Here is an 18,567-nt window from a genome sequence, read left to right on the forward strand (position 1 = left end):
AATAATAATAATAATAATGTTACATAAAAACATAAAAACAAATAAAGTAATTTAACAACAAAAATCTACCACAAAACATAGCATTTATTGCAAGCATATAAAGTTCATATTATCTTAATTGGGATTTTCTTTTTATTTATTTAATTTCTAATTTTGATCACATTTTGTCCCTAATTTACAAAAACAATTACCCAAAGCACTCACTAGTGATGCCCCAACACCAGAAGCCTCCTCCGATACATGTGAAGTCAGACTCCGACTCTTTTTGAACTGCTGCTGATGCAGCATTACGGAGTAGCATCACAGCGCACTGAGGAAAGCGCAGTGACTCGGTTCTGATACATCAGCTCACAGAAGCAGCCTTGTGCTGATCGACATCACCCTTTGGAGTGAAGAGGGGAAAGAGCGCCATCTACTGAACCAACCCAGAGAGAGCAAGACCAATTGTGCTCTCATTTAGGGCTTAGACAGTCTATGGCAAACTGCATGACCTGGATTCGAACCAGCGATCTCCTTATCATAGTGGCAGAGCTTTAGACCGCTGGACCACCCGGAGCCCCCCCTATTGTAAATGACAAAAAAAAAATTGTGATAAACTTTTGCTTAAAAGATACAGTATAAAACATTGGTGATCTAACCTGTGATCTTCTGCGTTCTGTTCCAGGCTCAGCACCGGGATGCGTTTGTGCAGGAGCGCTACGGGCAGTATGACCTCAGTGACCCCTTCCTGGCGCTGCAGCGGGACAGTGAGGTCCTGCAGGGTCGAGAGCGGGCTCAGCCTCAGGACCACAGTCACAGCCTCCGGACCCAGGTCAGCCCCAACCCGCTGGCCGTGCTGAAGCTGGTGATGACCCACTGTAAGCGCATGCAGGAGAAGATGATGGCACAGCTGGCCACCGCCGAGCGCAGACACAGACGGGTGAGATATGAGGCATCATTTCTATGAGTTTCTGCAATTTCGCAGCATTTAATTCTGTCCAGAGTTTCCCCAAAAACATTGTCTCCTCTGATTGGCTGGAGCTGTCTGGCATAGAGGGAACAGATTATGGCAGAAGTTGGGGTCAAACCTGGTGACATATTGCATTTGTGTAAAAAAATAATAATGCGTTACTGATTCAAAATTAATTGCGTGTGTTAATGTTATTAACCGTGTGTGTTAATGCTTTAACACTGGCAACCCTACTTATAATAAAATGCAATTTAACTAAAAGAAATCATAACGTTCCTTGATTTTTAAGCTCTGGAGCTCAGCTCAAGTTTACTGTAGTGTCTCCTGAAGATGAGTCGCCTCAAAACCAAACCAACCAAACCTTTCTTTCACTTTAAACTCAAACAGAGGTTCAAACGTCTGAACCTGCAGTTTATTCAGCGTTAAACAAAGAGCGTTTACCACTACACACTTTCATTTCACAGAACAGTGTGTGTGTGTTTTAACCCTCCCCACCCAGATGAGTCCTGTGAGCTAAAAATGAACAATGCCGCTCCTGCAGTGAAGAGAGAGACTTAGAGAGAAAGAAAGACAGGGAGTGTGTATGTGGGGGAGGGAGAGACAGACAGAAAGAGAGACAGAGAGAGAGAGAGTGAGAGAGAGAGAGAGAGAGAGAGAGAGAGAGAGAGAGGAAATGAAAATGAAAGAGAGAGAGAGAAAAAGACAAAAAAAGGTTGGAAGTGAGAGAGAGACAGAGAGAAAGAGAGAAAAAAGGAGTGTGTATGTGGGAGAGAGAGAGAAAGTGAGAGACAGAGTGAGAGAGAGAGGAAGAAAGTCAAAGAGAAAGAGTGGGAGTGGGAGACAAGGAGTGTGTATGTGGGAAAGAGAAAGATAGAGAGAAAGAAAGAAAAAGAGAAAGTTTGGGACTTAAAGAAAGACAGAGAGAAGTGGTGGGAGTGAGAGACAAGGAGTGTTAATGGGGAGAGAGAGTTAAAGAGACAGAAAGAGAGAGAGAGAGTTAAAGTAAGAGAGAGAGAGAGAGTTAAAGTAAGAGCGAGAGAGAGTTAAAAAAAAAGATTAAGAGAGAGAGAGAGAGTTAAAGAAAGAGAGAGAGAGAGAGAAAGTAAATCCGTGTGTATTGTCCCTCTGCTCTACAGAGAGTTTTGTTCTGAAGCTTCAGTTCTACACAATAGCTCTGTCGTCACTCTGCTGACCTTGAGCTACAGAAGATCCTCCCTCTTCATTTATTCTGTCCATCACTCCCTGTCCCAGCTAGGGGTGTGTTGTATCACATCATACATAATAATATCACTAGAATGTTAGAAAAAAAATCTATACTTTAATAAGATATAACTGTTTAAACAACTGTTTGAAAGCAGTGTATTTTTTATTTTCGTTTTGCTGTTTAATGTGAAGCTTTAAGGTTATTTTTTGTATAATTATTTATGTTTATTTATGCCCATTATTCTTAGTACATTATTATTAGTCTTATAAGTTCCTATTGTTTCTAAAAATTTAGAAAGATTTTAAAGTTTCCATTTTTTAAATGTTTCTACTGAATGTTTAAACCTCCTATATTTTTTTATTAAATACGTTTATTTTGCTGCAGTATAGTATTGAAATTAATAAAATATGTCAGTGTTTTTTTTCACATAGCAAAGAACATTGCTGTTGCAATAATAGCTTCAAATATTATATTATTTTTAGCCTTCTGTCTCTCTCTCTCTCTCTCTAAAACTCTCTTTCAACCTCTTTCTGTCTTTCTCTTTCTCTCAAAATGATCTCTCTCTCTGTCTCTATCTCTCTCTCCCTCTCTCTCTCTTCCTCTCTCTCTGTCTCTCTCCCTCTCTCTCTTCCTCTCTCTCTGTCTCTCTCTCTCTCTCTCTCTCTGTCTCTCTCTCTCTCTCTCTCTCTCTCTCTCTCTCTCTCTCTCTCTCTCTCTCTCTCTCTCTCTCTCTCTCTCTCTCTCTCTCTCTCTCTCTCTCTCTCTCTCTCTCTCTCTCTCTCTGAGGTGAGCAGGTTCTTGTCTTTGATTTATAAGCTTCAGCTGAAACCCGATCAGCCTGAATGGATCATCAAAGAGCACAGCATGGCTTCCGGATGACCTCAGTCTAGAGCAAAAATGTGTGTGTGTGTGTGTGTGTGTGTGTGTGTGTGCAATGGTAGCGGTGATGGACGAGTTTGAAAGTTCAGCAAATGAGCGCACACACGGACACACCCACACAATATTGACAATCTGTGGAGCCCTCCCACACACACACACACACACACACACACGTGTCCATGGGTGTGGCTGCGGTTTTTTTTTTTGAAGATATGCATTGAGATCAATAACCCAAGAAAAGCAGGTAGTAATCATAATGTAACCATAACTGCACAAGCCCAGATCAGAAAAGGTGGACAGTAAAAGGAAGATACAAATGAATAAAAATAGATATACCGGGTTTTCCAGACTGTTATCAGTCAGCAAGTCTAAAAGCCAGGGTCCATCATGGTATAGGGGTGTGTCAGTACTCTTTTGTGATGCAGCGTTAATGCAGAAAAGCACAATAAGCTCGATATGTGTTCTGGGGACATCCATGCATTTTTCAACAAGACAATGCAAAAGCACACGCTGCACACATTTCAAATACATTAAAAGTGGAGCATCTCAGTACAAAAGTGTGGAAATTATTCTTCTTCATTACTCTGTAGGTAGAAGTATAGATACTAGGGTTTAGTAAAATACTTCTGTAGAAGTTGAAGAAGTATCAACTCGAGCTTTTTATTCTTTAAGTAAAAGTGTTTGAAACAGTACTGGATTCAAAACTACTTACAAGTATAAAAGTAAAAGTAATATAAGGGGAAAAATAAAGCTATTAAGAACAGAAGCTTAGGCCACGCCCACACAGTCCTAAAGTGCAAAAAAAAAATTTCTAAAAGCCATAAAAATGACTATAATGTTATAATATTAAAATGTTAATGTTGATAATATAATTTGGGATGCACTTGCCTGTTCCCTAACTGCATATATGCTGATTGTAAATGAATGTATTTTAGTAGAATGTAAATATATTAAAGTTAAAGTTTAGTTGGACTGGAGTTTGTCTGGAGTTCTCTTGAGTCTCTGCACGGATCATCTTCATACTAGACTACATAGCCTACGTCTGCTATGTTCTTGCTGGAGTGTGTGTGTGTGGTGGGGGGGGGGGGGGTGGCGTGTGCAGGTGTGATGGATCACAGTATAAACCAATAAGGAGACGGAATGGTATACGTTTATGTTTATACTTCTCTACATCCAATCACAATCAGATTCTCTGTACTCTATCTGGATGGAGAGATTTATCTGGATGGGGGTTTTATTGAACGATGAGAAGCTGGAATGAATAAAAACGAGCTGACATGAAATCGAAGTAACGAGGCTATTTTTTATTTAAATGTAAGGAGGTTAAAATTCAGATAATTGTGTAAAAATGTAATAATACTCCAGTTAAGTATAGATAACCAACATTTTTACTTACTTAGAGTAACAAAGTATTTGTAGGCTACTTGATTACTTGACACTTCTGGATAGGTAGGAGTGTCTAATAGAGTGATAGACAGTGATTGAACACTGTGTTTAAAAACTCCAGCAGCACTGCTGTGTATATATCTGTGTATAAATGTGTATATATGTGTGTTTATTAAGGTCATTGCTGATCTGGAGGAAGAGAAACGGCGCCATGCCCAGGATACAGCGGAAGGTGATGATGTGACGTACATGCTGGAGAAGGAAAGAGAGAGACTATTGCAGCAGGTAACCTAGCAACCGCAGCAAAACACAAACAAACACACACCTGTACGCAGCATGCTATAAACGTGTCACGCTGTGAAACACTGTAAACAGGACTATTGGACCTGAGTGATGTGAATTGATAACATTCCTGATTTTCTACTGAGCAGCCAGTAAAATTCCACTTACCAGGAAAAAAAATAAAATTGTGGATCTTTAACCCTTAGCTGAGAAACAGAAAGGTTCAGAAGTATTGTGTGACCTGCTCATTTATTGTTTCTTCTGAAATCAAGGGTCTCGAAACGAGTTTATCTTGATTTTGTGGGTGTAACTGTCTCCACTGACCAAATAAGGCTTTCTACTAGATTCTGGAGAATCGCTGTGAGGATTTGATTGCAAACCAAAGACAAGGCAAGTGTTGGTGAGGTCAAAATGTTGGATTTTCTCCAACTCATCCCATATGTATGGGAATACTGGGGGGATTTATTCTCCTCTAACGAGTCCAAGGGTCCTATTCTTTTGGCAGTACTTCACTACAGGGACTAGACAAGATGAGGTCTAGATGAGGAACGAGTCTCATATGCTTTCTTAATCACAGCCTATTTTTATCTGTGCTGGAAAAACACTTTATATCATGTACATCTAAACCCTCTATACATACAGTGGTCAGCACTACTACTGGTAATCTAAAAGGTAAGCTAGGTACCCTAGTCCAGCCAAATCTGCCCTACTGGTGGCAAAAGGCAGCAGTTGTCCAATCAGATTCAGTCCCTACACTTGTGGCCCATACAGGCCAAAGCCTTCTGATGTTTTAAAAGATACGTTCTGGTTTTGCATTGTTTATTATTGCATTGTTGGTTGCCTTTCTTCTCCTTGGTTACTTGTGTTATTAGATTAATCAAAACAATATTCTGTGATTAACTGGGATTAATCGCACTTGTTCTTCTTAAAGACGCTTTAAGTAGTTTTAACATTGACAGCCATAGTTAGTCTTTGGCTGCAGTGACCAACTTAGACTCTATGGCGATGCCCTCCTTCCCTCCCTCCCGCTCTGTAAATAGTCCGTCCACCTCGAGCTGCACTCTGCAGTTACAGCAGCAGTGAGCATATCAGCTGTGATCAGGACACTCTGCTGCTCAGGGCTTCAGTCTGAGACTGGGTAAAATGCAGCCCGGCCTTTTAAAGAGCGGCATTGTGTAACACAATGGGGCGTCTGGACTGGAGAGTGTGTGTCTGGCGGGGGTCCTGCGTCTGTCGCTCTGGGATTGTTCTATAGGAAGCCTGCAGAGGAAAAGGCCCATTGTGTTGTGGGCTGCTGCTGCTGTGTGTGTGTGTGTGTGTGTGGGTGTGTATCTGCGCGAGTGTGTGTTGTATGGGTGAAGGAAGGGGTGATAAGGTCAGAGGACAGAACATGCAGCATTACGTAAGAACTGATTTCCTGCCTTCCTGTGCGGCCCCGACACGAGCCACAACATACGGCACATCACAGCTGAGCGTCAGCTTTAAAAAAGGGCTTTTAAAAATGCATTGTGTCCAAATATGTATGGACAGCACTTGTAATGAATGCATTTATGTACTTTAAAGGTCTAATTCTATTCCAATTTTCATTTTTCATTCGTTTTGAAAACTGTCTAGTTGTGGTTTCTAGTATGAATGAATGCCATGTGAATAAAGTGCTCCGGTTATCCGGTATAACACTGCTTTAGTCCAGTGGAGGAGTGGGGGGTGGGAAGAATGAAACGATAGGATTTCTGTTCTTGCTCATGCATATTCATACATGCACACATATCGCCTCTGATTGGCTAACAGCACTGCAACACCAGCAAGATGAACAACAGTTAGGAATGTTTTAAAATAAACACATTTTATACTAATAACAGTCTTTGCAATGTCATATGTTACTTTACAACATGTGTAATAATGCCCTGTCTCTGTAAAACATGAAATCCACCGGAGATCCTATCTAAACACACAGAGGTTAGTAGTCCAGGTCCAGAAAAAAAAAAATAGGGCTGAATTTTTACGTTTAACTAGTGTAAACAGAACTGTTCTAAACATACACCTACCTATCTTAACTGTACTTGGTTGGTGGTGTTTTTCCTCTATAGACAAATTCTAACCATTTGTTCCTCAGCTCTGAATTACTCTGTAAATCATATAAACACTGATGTGATATTCATTTACATTTACATTTATGGTATTTAGCAGACGCCCTTATCCAGAGCGACTTACAACAGTGCTTCAAAGTTACTTAAGATATCCAAAGCTAGTTTGTAGACTAGGATCAAGAGATACATAGAGCTTAATCATGTTAAGAACCCTAGGAACCTTTTTTTTTATTTTTTTTTTATTAGTTTAGGATCTCTTTGAAAAGATGTGTCTTCAGTCGACGTTTGAAGACCGTGAGTGACTCTGCTGTTCTGACATCCAGTGGAAGTTCATTCCACCACCTTGGTGCCAGCACAGAGAAGAGTCTGGATGTCTGTTTTCTGTGTGTTTTGAGTGATGGAGGTTCGAGCCGAGCCGTACTGGAAGCTCTAAGAGCTCTTGGTGCAGATCTGGCTTTGACCATCGCCATCAGGTATGAAGGTGCTGGTCCGTTTTTTGCCTTGTAGGCCAGCGGTGCTATTTATTCGCACAAATAACAGGAATAAACTGCCATGCTGTTCCTAGCGCTGTTATTTAGCTCCTATCTGGCGAGACGGCATCGCTGCCGGCTTCAGCTCTGTCTGTGGGCGGTCCCGAGTCGAGGTGGGCGAGGCCATGAATACTAATTCACGGGTTGATGTAGACATGGTGCTTTTCCTGATCGACTTGTTTTTCTGAACATTTTCTTTTACTAACTTCTGCAGACAATGGATGTTGAGTAATGGAGGTCTCAGAGAGACCTACTGTATTTCACAAAGAACAAGAAAAAGTGGATTTTAGCAGAAGGAGAACTTTTGTTGCACCACAAGCCCACAGAGTTAGTCTATTCCCTGTGAAGAGGAACTGCCAATACATTAGGAGACATCTAATTTTGTCATGAATCAGATTTACAGAATTCTGATTCTGGAAAGCCAGAGGGTAGCATAGACACAAGGGAACCCTGAAACATGAGCATCTATACGCTCCATTCGCTCTAACAGTAATTAAACAAGTGAGTTTTTAGTTTATATAGCTGAATATTAGTATTGCGTCTGAGTCGCAAATATTATCCAAAATGTTATTCCAGAGTTAGGGAGTTCTTCCCCTGCTGAAGACCTCTGAGTTCTGTGAACTGGTAAGAATCCAGAACATGAAGTATTGCATATGGCATGTAATGTGCTTTTAACTGTGTACATTTTAGTGATTACCCTGCTCATATTACTCCGGACTCAGCTAATCCACAAGCACCTTAAAAGTACCTAAAATGGGGAACCCCCAGAGAAGGGCTGGGAAGCACTACTCTAGAGAGCACAGTAAAAACCTGAGATCAACTCAAACACTGGATAAGCGTCTGTATAAACACATTAGAGCACTTAAGAAGAGGTATTCAGTTCCAGTCTTGGAAAGTAGCCTGGTGATTTCCCTGCTTAGACACACCACACAAACTTGGCAACCCTGTAACATCACTTATTGGCACCAATACGTTTAAGAAATGGGGTAAAACTTTACAAAATTTGAGTAAAATGGATAGGTTTGTTGGGGAAAACTGTCCAATTGAAAGTATGGCATCCTGCAGCACATTTACCCACAGTTGTTGCTACAGCTGGGCCTGTAGATCCTGCTCTAAACTCGTGGGTTGATAAAGCTGGAATCCCAGCTGTTCTCATAAATGCTCAATTGGTGAACAATCTGGCAACCAGGCAGGACAAAAGTGTTCCAATCTGTTGGAGACATTCCTGGGAAACCCTTGCTGTGTGTGGGTGAGCATTATCCTGTTGAAAAATGGAAGTTGGAAGTAATGTATTAGTGTGACCTCTAAGGGTCATCTCGATCGTTCGGTGTAAGGTGGTTATGATTTAAGTTAAGTTTTAGTTAGGTTTTTTTTGTTCAGTTAAGTTTTTAGTTAAGTTTTAGTCAGTCGGGTTCGCGTCCTCAACCGTGTTTAATATTATCGCAAGTCTTGATACTCGGCTCGCGCAAATAGTGACGTGAACAATGTCAACAACCAATAGGATAAGAGCTACGGGAAACCGCAAGGCAAGAACAGGAAACGTTTCTGTTCACTCGACCAGGGTCGGGTACAGGGTTCTGCAATGTCTTTTTTTTGTCTTTGTCTTTTCTTGTCTTTGTTTTTTGTTCTGAACTGAACAAACCAAGGCAGCTGAGGCAAAGTGCTTCTCTGTCTGTTAAACTCCACCAGAAGCATGATGGGAAATAATCTCAGAAGAATCTAGTTGTAGTCTAGTACATAGTGACCCCCCCCAGTCTTTGCAAAATCTTAGCCTGTGACAAAAAAGTCTGTGACTAGTCTTTAGATGTGAGAGGATGTCAGACTTTAGTCTTTATAAAGTCTTTTCAGAGTCTTTTCAACATCGGGTGGTGTATGGACAGCTTTACTTGCAGCATATTGTAGCATGTAAAATTGTAGCATCTGTTCTCTCCATGTTTGTGTGCTCAGTTGGAGTTTGAGAAGTCCCGGGCCGACCGCCTAGAGCAAGATCAGCAAGCCGCATCCGGTCAGGCGCAGGAGGACCTGGCCCAACAGCAGCAGATCTCTTCAGCCCTGGCGAAAGAGTGCCAGCGTGCCAGTGCCCGTGCCCAGGAGGAGAGCCAGCGCGTGGCCCAGCTGTGTGAGCAGCTGGAGGAAGAACGCAGTGCTGCTCAGGCCCTGCGGGTGGAGCTGGAGGCAGAACGAGCCCGCGCCCTGCGGACAGAAGCTCGGGCGGAGCGGCAGCTGGCGGAATTCGACACAGAGCAGGAGCAGCTGAAGCTGAAACTTCGTAAAGAGGAGAAGCGAGGCAAGGAACTTCAGGAGCTGATTGAGAGCCTGAGGAAAGAGCTAGAGGAGATAAAAGAGAGGGAGAAAGAATCGCAAAAGAGAGCAAAAGAAGAGGATGCAGAGGAGGTGAAGAAGGTCAAGGAAGCTCCAGCTAAAGAAGGTTTGACGTCCACCGCCTGCCAGACCGAAGTGGATGGTAAAGCAGCCACTATGGAGCCAATTCAGAGACCCAGGCTCAACGGATACCTGCTGCGTAAGGAGAGCGAGTCTTCCCTGGATGACAAGACACTGGAAAACGGAGGGCTGGAGAACGGAGGAGGAACGCTGGGCTCTCCCGTCCAGCCTCACCAGTCGCTGTCCCCCAGTGGAACGGCCTGCTCCTCCCTATCCTCCTCGCCCTGCTCCTCTCCAGTTCTGGCAAAGCGACTGGCCTCGCTGGGCTCCTGCAGCCCCACCTACCCCTCGTCCTACCAGGCCAGCGTCAACCAGCGCTTCCACGCCGCCCGCCACAAGTTCCAGCAGCAGGCTGAACAGGAGCAGCAGCAGCAGCACCATCAGCCTCACTCGCCCAGGGACCTTTCACCCACCACAACGCCTCCACCTCCACCCGAGAACTCCACAGCCAAGCAGATCGCCCGCAACACCGTCACACAGGTAAGGATTTACAGTAGTGATGCATCGAAATGAGATGTTGTGGCCGAAACCAAAACCAAGGAATGTTTTTTCCAAGGTTTTCATTCATTTGGACACATTTTCACCATTGTATAAAATTAACTAGGACTGTAAACATTAAGGCATTAACACAGTCGAATAATCTGGAAATTTTAACATTTTATTTAGTTCTATAACACAGCACTACTGCCGAGGTTAGAAGGTACAGTTGTGGTCAAAAGTTTACATACACTTGTAAAAAAACATAATGTTATGGCTGTCTTGAGTTTTCAATAAGTTCTACAACTCTTATTTTTCTGTGATAGAGTGATCGGAACACATACATGTTTGTCACAAAAAACAGTCATAAAATTTGGTTCTTTCATAAATTTATTATGGGTCTGCTGAAAATGTCACCAAATCTGCTGGGTCAAAAATATACATACAGCAAAAAAAATTGTCAATTTTGGTGATGTAGCGAGTTGTGTCAATCAAATTAGCTTCATGTCATGGCCTCTTCACTTCTTGTAAGTGATTCTGATTGACTACAGCTGTTGACTTCTCATGAGCCCATTTAAATAGGGCTCATTTGACCCAGTGATTAGACTCAGCTACAAAAGCTACAATGGGAAAGTCAAAGGAACTCAGTGTGGATCTGAAAAAGCGAATTATTGACTTGAACAAGTCAGGGAAGTCACTTGGAGCCATTTCAAAGCAGCTACAGGTCCCAAGAGCAACTGTGCAGACAATTATACGCAAGTATAAAGTGCATGGAACAGTTGTGTCACTGCCACGATCAGGAAGAAAACGCAAGCTATCACATGCTGCCGAGAGGAGATTGGTCAGGATGGTCAAGAGTCAACCAAGAATCACCAAGAAGCAGGTCTGCAAGGATTTGGAAGCTGATGGAACACAGGTGTCAGTCTCCACAGTCAAGCGTGTTTTACATCGCCATGGACTGAGAGGCTGCCGTGCAAGAAAGAAGCCCTTGCTCCAGAAAAGGCACCTTAAGACTTGGCTGAAGTTTGCTGCTGATCACATGGACAAAGATAAAACCTTCTGGAGGAAAGTTCTCTGGTCAGACGAAACAAAAATTGAGCTGTTTGGCCACAACACCCAGCAATATGTTTGGAGGAGAAAAGGTGAGGCCTTTAATCCCAGGAACACCATGCCTACTGTCAAGCATGGTGGTGGTAGTATTATGCTCTGGGGATGTTTTGCTGCCAGTGGAACTGGTTCTTTGCAGAAAGTAAATGGGATAATGAAGAAGGAGGATTACCTCCAAATTCTGCAGGAAAACTTAAAACCATCAGCCCGAAGGTTGGGTCTTGGGCGCAGTTGGGTGTTCCAACAAGACAATGACCCAAAACACACATCAAAAGTGGTAAAGGAATGGCTAAACCAGGCTAGAATTAAGGTTTTAGAATGGCCTTCCCAAAGTCCTGACTTAAACCCCATTGAGAACATGTGGACAGTGCTAAAGAAATGGGTTCATGCAAGAAAACCATCACATTTAGCTGAACTGCACCAATTCTGTCAAGAAGAGTGGTCAAACATTCGACCTGAAGCTTGCCAGGAGCTTGTGGATGGCTACCAAAAGCGCCTAGTTGCCGTGAAAATGGCCAAGGGACATGTAACCAAATACTAATGTTGCTGTATGTATATTTTTGACCCAGCAGATTTGGTGACATTTTCAGCAGACCCATAATAAATTTATGAAAGAACCAAATTTTATGACTGTTTTTTGTGACAAACATGTATGTGTTCCGATCACTCTATCACAGAAAAATAAGAGTTGTAGAACTTATTGAAAACTCAAGACAGCCATAACATTATGTTTTTTTACAAGTGTATGTAAACTTTTGACCACAACTGTAGATTACACACAGAGCTGATGGAACGTTTTTTCTTTGTACGTTGTTGAATGTGGAATATGGAGCTAAATTAGCTTTTACTTTTGCAGGCCTTAGCTGAACTAGAGCAGTTTAGCTGTGAATGCTATCAGCTGCGATAAAGAATAAAATGTTGCCATGATGCTAAATGGATGCTAAATTTGAGCTGGATTACTTGCTGATAGTCGATGACAGCTTTTTTCTCTTTGTAGGTTGTTCAAGTTGGAATATGGAGCTACACTCGCGTTTTTTTTCTGCTGGCCTCAGCTTGACTACAGCAGTTTATCAGCAGGGTTATAGAATGTAATTTTGTTGTTTTTTAGTTTTTTTCCACGATGCTAACTGTTTCTTTGAGCTGGATAACTTGCTGGTAGTCGATGACAGACACTCTTTACACAGCTTTTTCTCTGTAGGTTGTTCAAGGTGGAATATGGAGCTTAACTAATAGTGAATGCTATCAGGCAGGGTTAAAAATGGAATGTTGTAAAAAACGTAAAGAATGTAACAATGCTAACTGTTTCTTTGAGCTGGATTACTTGCTGATAGTCGACGACAGACAGTCTTCACACAGCTTTTGGGCTATAGGAGCCTGCTGTCTGTTTTTAGCTTCAGAATAAGTCTCTGTCTTTTGGCTCTGTTTTGCATTTTGGAAGTGCCACCTCTGCTGAAAGAGATATCTCGGTTGCTAAATATTTGGTAGCATCCTTACTTTTTTAAAAAGTTAAGCACTAAAAATGGGTAGCACATTATTTCACACACTTTCTCCTCTGTCCTGCCACAGGTGCTGTCACGTTTCACCAGCCAGCAGGCAGCCAGTAAACCCCCGACTCCCAACAGCTCACCATTCGGCACAGACTACCGCACCCTGGCAGCCTCTTCGTCTTCTCCCACAGGGAAAGGGCCAGGCCCCCTGTCGCCGGGTATCCGATCGCCAGTCATCCCCAGGAGCCACCCGCCACCCGTACCCCCGAAGAAGCCTGGGATAAACCAGTCGCCTGGATCCCCCATTTCCTCCAGTCGAACCAGCCACTTCCCAGAGCTGTCTGGCAGCTGCGGCCTCACCAGCACACAAGAGGGCGCTAAAGAGCTGGATCTGGTTGTGTCCTCGTCTAGCTAACCACTATCTACTAACCACATCAATTACAAAGGGGCATAAATCACACATTGGGCACACTGGGAACGTTGTGGCATTCAGCACAGGAGAGATTACAGAGATTACAAAGCTACGAAGCTACAAATTACTGAACAGGTGATGAAAAGTTGAAGCTGCCACTTCTGCCACTGGCTGTACTCGGCAATCTCCAAAATGGAAATCATTAACAGGGTTGTAGAACAGACAGTTTATGGACATCTGGAGACTCACGTCCACCACTATACTCTTGTGGGACTGTCACATTCCAAGATGTGGAATTTCAGGGGTTGGACAATGAAACACCTGTCATTTTAGTGTGGGAGGTTTCATGGCTAAATTGGAGCAGCCTGGTGGCCAATCTTCATTAATTGCGCATTGCACCAGTAAGAGCAGAGTGTGAAGTTTCAATTAGCAGGGTAAGAGCACAGTTCTGCTCAAAATATTGCAATGAACACAACATTATTGGTGACATACCAGAGTTCAAAAGAGGACAAATTGTTGGTGCACGTCTTGCTGGAGCATCTGTGACCAAGACAGCAAGTCTTTGTGATGCATCAAGAGCCACAGTATCCAGGGTAATTTCAGCATACCACCAAGAAGAACCAACCACATCCAACAGGATTAACTGTGGACGCTGTAAGAGGAAGCTGTCTGAAAGGGATGTTCGGGTGCTAACCCGGATTGTATCCAAAAAACATAAAACCACGGCTGATCAAATCACGCAGAATTCAATGTGCACCTCAACTCCCCTGTTTCCACCAGAACTGTCCGTCACCACAATAAATCATTGGGGTCTAAAACCAGGTGTTTCAGTTTCAATGTCCAACACCTGAATTTTTACTTTTTCTTTGAATATTACTGTTTTGTTTTAACATAAATATATTATTTACTTTGAGATTTACTTTTATTTATCCCTAAATGATATTATTTAGCATTTTAGTGCCATGCTTGTCTTGCATGGATATATTAAAAAAACAAATAATAAATAGATTTTATGAACTGATGGTTTTAAACTGAGCAGCAATAACTGATGCCTCATTCTCAGGTAACTGATCAACTAAATAAGTCAACGAGATGAATACATGGTAAATCATACAGATCATAAAAAACAACAGTTACAGTAGAACGTGACTAGAACGGTTTTAGAATTTCATTCCATCATTTTTAGCGGCTCATTTGAGTCATTTGACACAATAAATTTTCCTAAATGATATGGGCTATCTGAGCAATTGTAACATCCACTGGTGTGAACTCAGATCTAGCTTATTTTTGGACTATTTTATCCCACATATGAATTCTAGGATAGAATATTAAAAGGAATTAAAAGCACACATTAAAAACTTATAAGCACATTAAGGAATCAAACCCCTGTACCACAGTTAGTGGTTCAGGAGCTCTGATTTCTGAGTAAAAACTTGAAAAAGACTAAATGCAGGGGGTTGCAAGTTCTGTTTAATTATTTAAGTAATTGAGTTGAACCACTATGCAAATTCAGATTGCGTCCACACATTACATTATATTATGAATGAAAGGCCATTCTACAAAAAAACATTTATTATCGATCATTGGTGCTCTACTGGCTTCATATTGGCTCACAACCGGAACAAAAAAAACAGATTAAAAATGATGATCTGAAAGTTATCAAACGCCATTGTTACCCTAATAATGAGGTTATTTTAAGAAACTGAAACCAATTTGAACACTAATAAATGTGGCTTTTTATGTTTTGGAAGTGTTATCTTCCTTCTGATTGGCCCACTAAACTTAAGTCAAAGTAATACATTGATGGATTTTGTGCATAATGACATTAGCTGCTACTAGCTTAGCCAAATTAATCATATTCATTTGCCAAAAGGCCTTGAGGTTGCATTCATTAAAATGACTAGACTTAATCTGCATACTGAACATTATTTCAGTCTACAGATTTCTTGGTTATCTTATGTAGGATGTGATGCAAAACTGCTGGAGAATCAAGGAGATACATTTTAGATTTGAGGACATCGCCCTCTAGTGTCAGCATGGTGAAATGACCTCCATTTCCCAGCGTTTCCATAATTCCAGTGAACTACAGTGTTCCTCAGGCCTGGTGCTGAAAGAACCCTGCCCTGCGCATTTTAGTGGATTCCCTGATTTAACAAAGTGTTGGGAGATAAGAAGGCAATATACTTGTGCATCTCAAAAAAATAGAATATCATTGAAAAGATATTAAAATCATATGTTATATAGATGTATTCCACACAGAGTGATTTATTTTAAGTCTTTATTACTTTTATTATTGATGATTTTATGGCTTACAGCCAATGAAAACCCAAAAATCAGTGTCAATCAGTGAAAATTTTAATATTATATTATAAGACCAATTTGGTACTTTTGGCAGTGTGGGCAGTGAGTGTTGATCCACTGTGTTTTATTATCAAGTCTAAAGTTTTTTTTCCCACAAAATCTTACAGCACTTCATGCTTTCCTCTGCTGACAACTTTTCTGCAGATGCGGATTTCATTTTCCAGCAGGATTTGGCACACTGCCCACACTGCCAAAAGAGATTCAAGATTTTTGGGTTTTAATTGGCTGTAATCCATAATCATCAACAATAAAAGAAATAAACTCTTAAAATAGATCACTCTGTGTGTAATACATGTATGTAAAGAACTGAATTACTGAAATAAAGTAATGTTTCAGTGATATTCTACTTGTTTGAGAAGAACTTGTATGTGCAGGGTAGGGTGCTTCCACGATCAGGCCTATGATAGACATACACTGTGCGAAAGTATCCAGACACTTTGGGCAATAGGACATCCTCCTCTTACAGAAGAGGAGGATGCATATTGAGGACTCTGTGTTTTAGCAACACTGCCACCTACAGACAGCATTTAGAAGCTTGTACCTTAAAAATTAGCACAAGAGCTATGAGTCTTGAATGTAGCTAACATATAGGGTCCTAGAACTGCAGTCAGACCAGACTCCCTACAGATACCCATTTCTGATACCCGAATCCAGGGTATTCAGCTTGAAACAAGGCAGTGGCAGCTCGGTGGTTGCAGCACTGGGCTACTGATGACAGGGTGACGGGTGTAAGAGCCAGGTTTGACAAGCTGCCACTGTTGGTACCATGCTGAACACTATAGCAATGGATTTTCCCAAATCCAGATGGGTTATGGGTGAATGCCACAATTCACCTGTTTCCAACACAAGATTGAAATGGGTTGCCAGCACTGCACAGCACTACACACTCAGAGTGTACAAAACTGGGCACACAGCTTGTGTAACTGTCTTACACTAAATATGTATTTAAAAAGTCCACCCAGAATCTAATTCCCCTGTATCTAATAATGCATGCTCTCTGTCTCCATGTGCTGAGGTGAAGGTGAAAACACTGGCTTTCTGAACGCAGCAATACTTACTGCTCATGTGTACAGAATATTTTCCACATTTCTATTGTAAATATGTTTTTTTAATGTTTTTAATATATTATTACTGTAGTTTAACACATTCACAAGTCTTAAAGAGTTGTACGTAGTTTGGTATTAGTAGTAGTTAGACCAAAAGAGAACGAGAGAGAGAGTAAGAGAGAGAGATCGGCTTACTAGAAATTAGAATTTACGAAGACTTTACAAAAGCACAAATAAGTTATAAGTGTAATTTTATTAGCAACTATCATTATTTGCATTATGCTTAAAAGAATAGAGAAGAAATATAAACCTATGGGTTATTATGGTTGTATATGACTGGATTTGTGTTTTTTAATACTGAATGAATGCTATTACATTCCATGTTTTTTACCCAATTCACACAAACCCTTTTATTTTAAAGTGACTTTTTATAGTTGTTTATTTGAACTGAAGATACCAAATGTTGGGTTAGGGCTTCTTTCATTTCTATACAGTGGACACTTGAGTTATTTTTTCCAGTTTGATACCTCAGTACTGCCCTCCATAAGAACCTATACTGTACTCTGACTTTATTAAACAGCTCAAACCTGAGCTAATACTACTGTCTTAGTATTATTATTATTATTTTTGTAATGATCAGTTTATACTTAAAGTCAGATATTTTTACCTGATGTTCTCGATATGAATCGCTCGGCAGAGTGTAAACTCTTATTTGGATTTTTACTTTGGGAGCAAATAAATCATTTCCAAGTTCCCCCTGTGCCAACCTGTCATTCTTTCCTTGGATACCAAATCTAAACTTTTGATTTCAGGATGAACAGAAGTATAAAAAGAGGTTTAATACAGACAAACACTGATATTCCAAAAAGTCATGGGACAGCATTAACCCATTATACCCTGCATCAATTACAATAGCATGTAGCTTCTTTTTTTGATAGTTTTTTTTGCACAGAACTCTATTTGAGACCTGTTGTTCATTAGAAAAGGTCATGAACCAGCCAATGAAACAGTAGTTTAGCCCAACCCACTGCACTGGGGAAAAAAATAAATGAATCAGCAACTCAGATATTAGGGCATGTCAGCACTACAACACAAATAAGGCAAAGTAATACACACTCATTTTTACTAACTCTTTGTGATTTAGAACACTATCATGCTAAGAACAAAAAAAATAGTTTATCGGATTTCATTTTATATTAGGATAGTAGTAGTGCCTTATTTTATTTGCATTATTTATTTTATATTTTTCTTTCACTGGAACATAATTCAGGTCTGAAAGGGTTAATCACAATGTGTTACTTTACAGCACTATTAATTTTGACAAGGTAATTCTGATTTAGTATTAGTCTTAGGGTGCCTTCATACCTGCACTGTTTGATCCAGACCTTCAGTCTTTTCAGTTTAGGTCCGAACTAAAGTATCAGGTGTGAAAAACTTTGTGAACCACGATGCAGACCAAAAGACCAGAGTTTAAACGCACCAAGAGAGGTGTTCTTGGTCCGGATCTACTGAACCAGAATCTGGTTTGTCTGCAGTGTAAAACATTTTCCTAGATGATTCAGACTTTTACACCAATTACAGGAATCTGAGTCAGTCTTTAAACAAACCAGAGGAATAAAGAACTGGTGTTGTGCCGAAATCTGACTCGCCTTGGAAAAGTGCAGTGCATCATGCAGCAGTGTGAACACAAATGCTTAGACTGGGAATTAATTTATTTACCAGTAGATTAACCCTTATTTACAAACAGAAATTAAAAGAATTTGTGGAGAATCTGTTACACTCATTCTGCTGTGGGGGGCGCTGTGTACGCAAGAGGGGAGTCAGATTCTGACAGAGAGCTAGAATTCAGCACAACACCTGGCAAAGTGACACAAAGCTGAACTCATTATAAGTAACATTTTACAAACCAACTAATATG

At 41.0% G+C, this 18,567-nt stretch overlaps 1 protein-coding gene across 1 annotated transcript in view; it reads left to right on the top strand.

Moving 5' to 3' along the window:
* Nucleotides 1-17,403, top strand: part of cttnbp2nlb (CTTNBP2 N-terminal like b) — a 77,962-nt gene extending 60,559 nt beyond the window's left edge. Inside the window, exons 3-6 of the mRNA XM_007256142.4 lie at nt 665-919; nt 4,596-4,703; nt 9,265-10,239; nt 12,910-17,403. Of these exons, the coding sequence (XP_007256204.3) occupies nt 665-919; nt 4,596-4,703; nt 9,265-10,239; nt 12,910-13,245 (1,674 nt within the window). The 3' untranslated portion in view covers nt 13,246-17,403. The remainder of the gene's footprint in view (nt 1-664; nt 920-4,595; nt 4,704-9,264; nt 10,240-12,909) is intronic.
* The last annotated feature ends 1,164 nt before the right edge of the window (nt 17,404-18,567 follow it).

The sequence above is a fragment of the Astyanax mexicanus genome, chromosome 12 (assembly GCF_023375975.1).
Source record: "Astyanax mexicanus isolate ESR-SI-001 chromosome 12, AstMex3_surface, whole genome shotgun sequence".
In the NCBI taxonomy this organism is placed as follows: domain Eukaryota; kingdom Metazoa; phylum Chordata; class Actinopteri; order Characiformes; family Acestrorhamphidae; genus Astyanax; species Astyanax mexicanus.